Raw genomic sequence first — 10,950 nt, 5'->3', positions numbered from 1 at the left:
TTGTACATATTACAAGATTACACATTAAATTCATTAACTCTAAAATTTAGGTCCTTGATACGTCTGACGGCACGGCAGCGCATATTAATCAAGGAAGTAGAAGGCTACACTTTGGATTATTAAATTTTGTTAATGTAATAACTCACGTATCTGAACGTTTCAAAAGTAGGCATATTTTGTTTTATGACTTCTATGCTAGAGCAGAATTCTTCTAAGAAATTTGATTTACACCAAAAATAAGTAGTAAGGTTTTACTATGTTAAAAGAAGTAGAGGAAGAACAGTGCAGAAACTTAATTCAAAATCAGGTAATAGTTTGAGAGATCAACTTGAACGTACACTCCAACTCGCTTTATAATAAAATATTTTTTTTAGAAGTACCTTTTTCAAAAGTATTTTTGAAAAAAAAAATTGTTTGTGTTTTGGCCAATTGTTTTAAGAATCACTTTTTGTAACCTTTGGTAAACAAATAATGTTTGGCCAATCTTTCTAAAAAGTATTTTTGAGTGTCAAATTACCAAAAAGGATAGTACGAAGGTCTTATAATTCGTTTAAAGAGAAAAATAAACTTAAATATTTATCGTAAGACACTTTTATTATTTTTTATTTTATTTAATTAAAATATAAAACATAAAGTAAACAAACATATTAAAGATTTAAATCAATCTTACATATATAGTTATACCAAAACATATAATATTATCTAGTATAATTACTTATTGTTACATCTAGTATAAAAAAATTGGAAAGTTACAATATGATTCATGTATATGATATCTTTAATTTTAAAAGAATGGTAAAAACTAGAAACAAAAATGAAAAAAAAAACTTAAATTAGTATGGGATAATTTGAAAAATCTAAATTTATGGTGAGGATACTAGAATTTTATGCTTCTTCCCAAAAGCAGAAAAACTATTTCTGCTGCTGGCCAAAAGTACTTCTTTGTATTGGCCAAACAGCTTAAATTAAAAAAAAAAATACTCTTTTGGGGGAATAAAATATGTTTGGCCTTCTAGAAGCTTAGTCAAATAGGTTCTTAGTGACCACAATAATCCTCATTTACTAAACAATTCTTTTTTTTAAAGTTAACAAAACCCATATTTTAACCCCTATATATATATATATAGTACTTTTATTATAATCTTTGGATTATTAATTCCGATTTTTATTAGCTATACATTATTAATCCTTACATTAAACGTCTCTAAACCAAACCAAGAGAAGAAAAGAAGAAAAAAAGGAAAAAAAGGAACAGATAAAGCAAGACAAACTTCGGCTATCCCCCCCTCTACTTCTTCTTCTCCTCCTTCGCAATGTCGCGAGGGACTGATAAGCTACTGAAGAATTTGAAGCAATTCACAGACCTTCAGTACAAGCACTTCACTAACCGCTATGGACAGCAACTCATTGACATATTCGAATTCCCTATAAAACTCGTTCTCTCCCCTTTCACTCTTGCTTATGACATTGCTGGCTCCGCCCCTAGGGGCTTCGGCGTACCCGAGTTCATCTCTAAGCTCTCTTATTCTGCCATCTTTGTAAGCATTTTATTTTATTTTTTATAATTGGGTCGTATGCTTGTTAAAATGCCACTGAGAGACCATGAATTGGAAAATTAATTTGTTAGAGTTCCCTGAACTGTGTATCCAAATTTATGTTCGTATGTCACTGAGAGGACACTATAGGGAACTATAATTGTAAGTAATTTTTTCTGAATTGGGTCATTAGCTGTTTGTTTATATGTCACTGAGAGGCCATTAATGTGAAAGTCTAGTTGTCAGCAATTTTTTTCTGAATTGGATCGTTAAATGTTTGTTTATATGTCACTGAGAGGCCATGAATTGGAAAGTTTGAATTGTTAGCATATTCAGAGATGCCCGTGAATGGGAAAGTGTAATTTTGAGCTTTTTCTGAACTGGGTCTTCAAGTGTTTGTTAATATGTCATAGAGAGGCCATGGACTGCAATTAATAGGATTTTTGGGCTGAAAGTGTTAGTTGGATAAGGTTTTTGCTCACAGGATATTTGGTTGATTTATTGCAGGTGGTAGCTACTGTGGGTACTTATGATATTGCGATGGAGCTAGGAAAGAAGGTGCTCTGCCAGAGGTGCCCTCCTTATAATCTCAGCTCATGCTTCTTTTTGTTAGAAATTATATTTCTGAATGTGAAGTATGTTTTTTTTTTTTGGTGAAATAATGAAATTAATTAATGGTCCATGTCAAAAGTTTTGTCTGTGAAGGGCATGGAAGGATTTATATAAAGGTCCTGGACCACTCCATCCATTATTTTAAGGTTTGGGTTTGGATGCTCAGATTTTTTCAGTGTTAGTGAGTGAATCCATGTTTTATAAGTGTTGTCAAAGGCTCATTTAGGGCGTGCTTAAGCCATGAAGCTCAGAAAAGCTGAGAGAGGGCGCTTCGTGTCGGTTAAGCTGCACTTTAGTGTAGGCAAGGCACTAAGGTGTCAGCCTCATTGCCAATGATTTCTATCTTGAATTAAGTGGTACTAAACAACAAATATAATCAGCAAAGAGGTGTATTAGTTGTTAAGGAGAACGTTATGAATGAACTTGTTATTTTTTTTCAATTACATATATAATTTTATATTTATCCTTCATTGCGTCTTCTTTTTAAAACGAAAGTTCACACTTATAATTTCTCTTTGCGCTTAAAACCCCCTTAGACTTGTAGAGCTTTTCGCCTTTGACAACATTGGTTTTAATTCCCACTGGACTAAAGAGTTTGATAGATATAAAACATTTGTTCTCTTTGCTCATTAGTGGTCTCTATGTCTTTATGCAAAAGCTGATGTTGTAATCACGAATCAAGCGAAAAGCCAGAGAGCATCTTATTTTTCCCTACTGATGGGCAGCCAAGATACGTCAAATGAAAAGTCGATTGGCATGTCTTGTTATAGAAGGTGACAGTATGTTTAGTTAAAAGAAGATGCTTGGTTCATTAACTGCAGGGACTGTCGGACATGTAACGGATGGCAGGCATTGCGATGCACAATGTGCAAAGGGTCAGGCAAGGTGCATTATCAAGTGAAAAACTATACATTGAAAAGGTAGGTTATCACTGATGGATTTTACTTTTTCTGTTAAAAACAATTCCTGTTCAATAATATAGTTAATCTAATTCTTAGAATATTATTGCAATGGCCTTTATCATAGTCTAAACTGTATAGAAGATACACCAATCTGCTATCTTCCCTTTATTTTCCCCTGCCACTGTCCTATGTGACTTTTTTTGATAATTCTAGTCTTCAGCTTTTGTTATCTCGGATTTGGCAATGACGCAGCTAGTTAATTGCAGTTGGTAGCTAGCTGCGTCACCATTGTGATGTTGTGTATTGAACACTGCCTTTTTCTTGTCTTAAGTGGTTGTTTATCATCTTAGTTGTGCAATTCCACCCTCTCCCTGGAAATACAGGAAGAAAATGTCAAACACACTGAGTAATTATGTCTATCTAAAGGTTCCAAACTACTCCGCAGGGGAGAGAAGGCAACAGCTGAATCCATTGCAGATGCCATAGCTGATAACAGAGCTGAGTTGGTGCACCTTCCTTCCACGGTAGACCTTCACTTGCCGCTGCCATCTAAAGAATGTCCAAATTGTGATGGATCGGTGAGAACTGTTTTGAAACTTCTCGAGTTCTCATAAAATAGCAAGCTTCTTAATTGCTGCAAATGAAGTGAGTGAGTCATGCCAGCAAGTTGTTGGCTTGAGAAAGTATCCTAAATGTAGGGTAATAGAACAGGGTTGATTCACGACAGCAAGCCAATTTGAAAAATAGGGCTTATTGAATAAGTAAAGCCAAGCCTGACCGGAAAGCGGCTTGGCTCACGTGAGTTATGTTATGTAGACGTGTAAATGTATTTTCATTTGATTTTAACTGTATTTTGCATGCCCTTACTAGGTAAAAGTTAATGTGTGTTAGTTAGGTGTATGGACTTTGAAGATGACTTAAGTGCCTAAGTACAATATTAGGTAAATAGGTTTGAATCCTGCTCAAGAACCTTAAGCCCTAGCTTATGAGATAATTTTAAGATCACCTAGAGCTACACATTTATTGGTAACCTGATTTGAGCTTTAATATCACCTCAAATATGCTGGATGAAACTTAAGAACACTTGAGTTGGCTGGGAGCTTATCCTATTATTCAGTAATCTGGTTAAAGAGAGCCTGTTATGATACTATCTCAAAATGCAAATATAGGATGCATTATGCTCCCATTTCATCTAGTATGTTTTCAGTTTGGAATTGTATGTGATTCTTAGATACACCGTTTTCATTTATGCCTATGCTTCACATTACTTTCATATTCACCTCTGCCTGGTCTTAAGTGAAAACTGTTCTTCAGAAACCTTTTTGAAACGTAAGCAATTGGTGTTGCTGACAATACTACTTATTCTGCAGGGGGTGATGAAGTGCCCGGAATGCAAAGACAAGCTGCAAATCAGGATATCTGCAGATGATGTGAGTTCTATTCAACTTTGCCCTGTTCTATGTTCCTTTTTCTTCTCCACTTCTTGAAAACAATTGAGAATTTACATCATGCTTATATTGGGTGCAATTTTGGAATTCTAAGGCAGTGATTTTTTACTTATCAAAATTTCTTGAGTGCACTTTCCTCATCCATTCCTTTCATAGATACGCTGTGTGATACCTTAAATGTGTTAGACCAACTTGGAATATAAGTGCAGTTTGCTTTCTCATATGCAATTTCCCTGTTCTTTTGTTTTCTGGTCATTTGACCCTTTCATATCCTTTTTCTATTTGTGATAAGAATTAGAGACAAAACCTGCAACCAGCCACGAGGTCTGCTTCCATAAGTGGGAGAGTGTTTTATCTTGACAAAATTCCACTTGTTTTGCTCATCCATTTTGTGTGCCTCTAAAATAAAATAACATATATGAACAAGATAGTGGCATCTGTGGTTGATTTCTTCACAGTTGATAGATGTTTACTTATAAGATTTCTCTGGCATAGATCTGTTCCACTATATTGGTTAATGCCACTGAAATGGAGTATATAAGCTATCTGTAAAGCAGACAAGGATTCAGCATGAGTCACAAAAATGCATCCATGGAGAAAACTTACAAATCTGGTGAACTGGGAATAGTTTTCTGTACTCTGGACTAAGGAAAAATAGATAGATTGGAAAACAAAACTTGATAAAAAAAAAGGAATGGAAAATAAAATGAGAATTGTCCCTCCTTTTTCCCGATGAGGTTCTTGATGGCATGAATTTCAACACTAGGGAAAACTTTTTTTTATCATTTCTTTCAGTTTTGATTTATTTATAGTCATTCTAATGTCTGTATTATATTTGAATGCTACAGATTATGGAACCCCCTTGGAAAGCTTATAATATCATGAGAAAGATGGATTATCCTTATGAGGCTAGTATTTTGTCACCCCTATTTCCATGTTCTTGCAATGAGTTACTGATTACCATAATATGGGGATTTCCTCTTGCATCTAACTTTCTTTGATATGAAGCTTCTTATTTGATCTCATACATCACTGCTTGAAAACACTTTTTTAAAGAATCTTATGCTTTAGTGGGGAGGTGCAGAAAGGAGAGGAAAATAAAGTAGAATGTTTTCCTTCCTATTTTTTATAGAGAAAATCTCTCTATTCTGTGGGGTGTAAAGGAAATCAGCTTCTTCTTCCTCTAGTGAAGTGATCATCCTATTTACTAGGGGTGGGCATAATACCGGCCGAACCGAAAAAACCGGCCGAACCGTAAATTTCGGTTGTTCGGTTTTCGGTTTAATCAGTTATTCGGTCGGTGTGCGGTTTACAAATTTTTAAATTTCGGTGTTCGGTGCGGTTTACGGTTTTGGTTCCTTGGTTGTTCGGTTAACCGCAAAACCGAACTATTCTATATGTTTGAATTTTTGGTTTTTGGCTTTTTGCTTCCTTTGTAGTCAGACGCCATTTCTGGAAAATATATTATTGATCTTTTACACAGAATTTTGAGAGGAGGTAGTTTAATTGGAAGTTTGGAACATACTAGTGTTGTCTGCAATTCCACTGAAGGTGCACACATATGCTATTGTAGCGTTAGTGAAATTGCTACTGTCTGCGTCAGTGCACTGCAGTTTGATGTATATAGATTACAGTTGTCCGCGAAAATTGTATACCATGCTTTCTTTGGAAACTACAGAGAATGATGCCATGTTTTTAAGGTCGTATGTATAGGAAGATTACAGACTTATTTTTATTGTTTGCTTGTGGTTTTGTCTTGGATTTTACCATAATTGTTTTGAAACTTGATATTTTGAAGTTCAATGTTCAAATATATTGTTAGAATCAGTAAAAAAAACAGCCAAATATGATAGCTTATAACCGACCGAACAAAAACCGAAAACCAACCAAACCGTAGTTTCAAACACCGAACCAACCGAAGTTATATTGGTTCGGTTGTCGGTGCACCACATCAATAACCGAACACCGAACAAACCGAAGCGAAATTCTTGCAAACCGCACCGCACCGACCGACGCCCACCCCTACTATTTACCAAAGTGTCTTGCTCTGTTGTAGATATGTGGCACTTCTCAGAATCTTTTTAAAAAAGTAACATTTTACCCCTTATTCACTGTTGCAGCATATTGTTGATAGTATGAAGGACCCCAGCATTGCTGCATTTTGGCTGATTACCTTGCCTCAGATAGTGGGAGGATTTGAATATGATGATGATGTCAAGCAGAAGATTTGGTGGCAATATAAGGTTTACTTTATCTTATGGTTGTCCAAGAGTATTTTCGTCGCTTTTCCCTTATGATTCGGAATTGCTCTGTTATTCTGATAATGTTGAGCTTTTCTGCAGAGCCATGATAAAGTCTTAAATGCATGTAAATTTTGAGCGCTATTATTGCTCAGTTTGAAACAGGAAAGGAAAAGGAAGCCTATACAACAGACACGATTACATTCTTCTCAAGTCTCGCTCCCTATGTGCTATAACTATATCCCCAATGTTCAAAAGAAAAATCATATCTGCAAAATTGGAAGGGATAACACAGAACTTGTAGAACTCACTTTCTTATGCTACTTTGCAAAAACGTCAAGCACTATTTACTATATTGGTAGAATGAAGTTTGTCCACTAAAGTATACATAGGAAAGTCCTGAACTCTACAATAAGCTTGAAAGTAATCTCTAGTATCTTCTCAAAGTCTCCAAGTGCAAATCATACAATTTCTCTTTTTCTCTTTTTAATGATCAAAAGTAAGTTTTAGAGTCTACTTAAACATCAAGAGTTCATTATCTAACTGATTGTGAATTTAGGACTTGTGCATGTAGCTAAATACCCATGGCCTGTGGTAGACGCTATAATTTGAGTTTCATCCTCAAGCATGCTTGATATTCTTTTTCTTTGTGCGGAAACATGTTCATCTGAGCGTACTCCTTCAAGGATTGGAGAATGATGTATTAGTAAGAAATATCATGTTCCTTACTCATCTATGTTACTCTATTCAAATGATTATTTTATTACAAAATTCTCACCAAAGATTAACCGTAGTAGAGTTTCAACTGAAGTCACTAGTCAGCCTTATCCCATTGCTGGGTTGAGATACAGGAATTTGTTTTCTCCATTCAGCTCTATTTACAAACATCCAACACTCAAGTCTTAAGTCATCACATGTTTTTGTTGACTTCTTTGTTCTTCTTCTCTTTTTCTTCCCTTCTTTAAGGATAAATTATCCTAATTCTCTATGGAGGAGTCTCACCATAGAGTTTTATGAGCAATTGAGCTGTGACAGAATCCAGAGAAAAGCTATATGGACTCTTAAACTCATTGAAGAAGATGACTTAACAGTTGTTGTCTATGATTATTAATGAAGTTCAAAATTTGTGGTAGTCTTGCGGAATTAGCATATTGACAAGGAGCCAAGATTTCGTTAATGGCTTATGTAGTCTTATTGCATTCCAGGAATCTATGCGATATGATCAACTTCGAGATGTGGTGGCCAAGAGAAAACCTGGATGGGAGTATTTGCAAGATGTATGACACATTTCTTGGGGTAAATATGTCTTGATAATGTTCAGATCAATTTTCTTGACTATATTATCTTTACAGGCCTTGATCTCTATTGACCCCAGCCGAGCTAGGGAAGATCCTGTTATTGTGAAGAACATTCCTTACTTCAAGGCCAAGAAAGCTCTGGAGGCAGAAGTCATGAAGCTTGACCCTCCACCGCGTCCTCAAAAGTGGGGGGTGTGTGTTATCCTCACTAAAATTTTCAACTATTTCTGGTTATATTTTGTTCAAATGCCTGCTAATTTCTGGATACCCTTTTTGGCTAACCAGCAACCTATCTAAATGATGAAGTAAAATTTTGGAAAGATGTTACTCCCTCCATTTCAATTTAAACAATGTAGTTTGAATTGACACAAAGTTTAGGAAAAAAAAAAGAAGAAGACCTTTGAAACATGTGCTAAAAGTTTAAGGGACAAAAGCTTAGTGGGGCCATGATATTTGTGTGGCTATAAAAGCTTCTCATTAAGGGTAAAGTGGGTAGAATGAAAAGTTTAAATTTAAATTATTTCTAAATATAGAAATGTGTAATTCTTTTTGGAACGGATTAATAAGGAAAGTGTGTCATCTAAATTGAAACGGGGAGTAGAAGTTTATCTTGGATTATTTAATAAATTACTGTTGTACAAATAGATGATTTGTTTTTGCGACAAATCATTTTATAGATTGCAACTAAAAGATAGAGAAAGCTCTCCTTCTATCTGCTATCCTATGTCTGTTTTTAAATTCCTCTATAGCAATAGCTTAAGTAAGTAGTAATTGATTTATGGGAAAATTCTCTTGTTCTTCTATTATTGTTTTTATTTTTCTTATTCATATGGAGTGATACAAACATTGGCAGGAGTTGAACCTTCCACTAGACACGTCTTCTTGGAGTGAAGAGGACCTCAAAGATCCAAAAAAACTATATGAGATGACAGTTCTTCTTAATGCCCAAAGAGAAATTGCCGAAAAGATGCTGGATGCTCAGTGGGAAGCAAAGTGGAGAGAAGAAAAGGTTGGCCATCTTAGAGTTTTGTTGAACTTTATGCTTGAGCATGGTTACAGTGACATACCAATATAGCAATTTGCATGTATTGTCCTTTCTTGAGATATAAAGGAAAATAGGTTGAACATGGAGGTTACTGATTCTTTTTTCACCCTGTTCAATCTAGACAAATTTGGCCTTTTCCCATAAACATGCACACTTTAATTTTCCCAACAATTTTACTGGTATAACTGCTACAATGGAAAGCAATACTGACCATTTCAAAAAAAGCTACTACGATAGAAAGCTTTTGGCATTGTTGTTCTGTCACAGAAGGGAAAACCTTATTTGGATGTACGGCCCCAGTTTTGTAAAATAATATAAGTTCCATATTAGATAAACGGCCCTAGTTTCGTAAAATAACTTTGAAGTTCCATATTAGATGTATGTGATTATGCCCCTCTGCTTTGTTGTCCCACTTCCTGTGGCTTCTTTGGTCTTTGCCGACTTTGTGAAGTATGCTTGGTCCATCGTTTTACATAGTGGCTGTACTGAAGTACAAATTTGCATTCTTATGGTGGCTAGAAATTAGCATGTCCCTTCAATGAACTGGTTAAGCATTTGCGTGATAGTCAATATATCTTTTGCCTCAATAAATGACTCCTTTCCCAGGTGGGATGTTCTTCTATTAAATTTATTTTTTACTAATCCTAGAAAAGTCTCATAGCATACTCTTCTAAAAGTATTTGAAATTTTAAGTTTATGAAAACAGTCTCCAACACAACTTGTAGGGCAGAATGTTACAGCATATCATAAAGTTGCACCTTAACTAAATGATTTTCTAGCTGAAAAGTCTCGACTATCTCCTTCAGAGTTATTAACTGTAATCTGTAAATTCTTGAAATATGCATTGTTCCTCGAGCCAAGGGTCTATTGGAAACAACATCTCCACCCTCACAAGGTAGGGGTAAGGTCTGCGTACACGCTACCCTCCCCAGACCCCACTTGTGTGATTCCACTGGGTGGTTGTAAATTCTTGAAATTCATGAAAACAATTTTGAGAGCAATCTAGGACATGCAGTCCTTTAAAGTCGTATTTCTGGAATGCAGATGACCGGCAATGCCTGGATACATGTTTTTCGTATGCGTAGCTGGTCTCTGCAAGTTGATTGAACTTACAATTGTTTGATATATTTTTCCTGTATCTTCGTACAACTAGAAACATTTATGTAGCTGATTTTAGTTGCTGATATGTTCTCTCATCTGTTCATATCTCAGCTTAACAAAATGATGGAGGAGAAGGTCCGGCCATACATTCAGAATATTGACAATACTGTACTTCCTCAGCCTATCATTATGGAGTCTGAAAGGAATCAGGATCAAAAGGTACTTTTGTCTTCTTTCCCTTTGCTACATTTCCAACGATATGTAAAGGGTGTCTAAGAATACATTAGCTTTATTAAGTCATTGCTAAATTGGTGCAGAAAAAGCATGGACGAAGGAGATGGTGGTTGTTCTGATTGTCTTCGCTAAAGCCAGTACAATATCTAATGCTTATAGCAGCTTTTTGGTAGATTGCACCACTTTGTTTTTCTTTTTTCCTGCCCTTTATGTTCTATTCAAGTGTTTGTTGTACGTAGCAAAGTGAAGTTTTAGTCTCTCTTTCCCTCCCCTTACTCTCTCTATTTATGCTATGTTACCCTACAAAACAACAATATGCATAGGCAGACTATATGAATTTCTTCCTATTCATTCTCCTTCCTTCCTTTATTATAATTTTTTCCCTCGTAGAGAAACAATTTGTGGAAGAAAAGATTCCACATACGAAACAATTCAAACTTGGTTTGCTATTAATTTTTAATTTTTATTCCTTTCTTTCTTTTGTCGTTTAATGTTGGGGGCAGATTTGCTTTCTATAACTAGAGGTTTTCATTCC

The 10,950-nt window shown here is 35.4% G+C and overlaps 1 protein-coding gene across 1 annotated transcript; it reads left to right on the top strand.

Annotated features, from left to right (window-relative positions):
• The first annotated feature begins 1,227 nt into the window (after positions 1-1,227).
• Positions 1,228-10,766, top strand: LOC104116259 (uncharacterized). Its single transcript, XM_009627082.4, has 12 exons — positions 1,228-1,538; positions 2,043-2,107; positions 2,969-3,067; positions 3,495-3,627; positions 4,420-4,479; positions 5,346-5,405; positions 6,618-6,740; positions 7,943-8,014; positions 8,090-8,227; positions 8,889-9,044; positions 10,293-10,400; positions 10,499-10,766. The coding sequence occupies exons 1-12, from the start codon at positions 1,314-1,316 to the stop codon at positions 10,532-10,534; spliced, it is 1,275 nt and encodes a 424-aa protein (XP_009625377.1). The 5' UTR covers positions 1,228-1,313; the 3' UTR covers positions 10,535-10,766.
• Positions 10,767-10,950: the final 184 nt, after the last annotated feature.

Source organism: Nicotiana tomentosiformis, chromosome 6 (genome assembly GCF_000390325.3).
Source record: "Nicotiana tomentosiformis chromosome 6, ASM39032v3, whole genome shotgun sequence".
Classification (NCBI taxonomy): Eukaryota; Viridiplantae; Streptophyta; class Magnoliopsida; order Solanales; family Solanaceae; genus Nicotiana; species Nicotiana tomentosiformis.
The sequence above is the reverse complement of the archived record's forward strand: the minus strand, read 5'-3'. Positions and strand labels throughout refer to the sequence as shown.

Excerpts from the sequence above, each read along its gene's own strand:
- LOC104116259 (XM_009627082.4), top strand. The coding sequence starts at position 1,314 with ATGTCGCGAGGGACTGATAAGCTACTGAAGAATTTGAAGCAATTCACA. Across the intron at positions 6,741-7,942 it reads AGATTTGGTGGCAATATAAG|GAATCTATGCGATATGATCA; the intron begins GTTTACTTTATC and ends ATTGCATTCCAG. Across the intron at positions 10,401-10,498 it reads AAAGGAATCAGGATCAAAAG|AAAAAGCATGGACGAAGGAG; the intron begins GTACTTTTGTCT and ends AAATTGGTGCAG.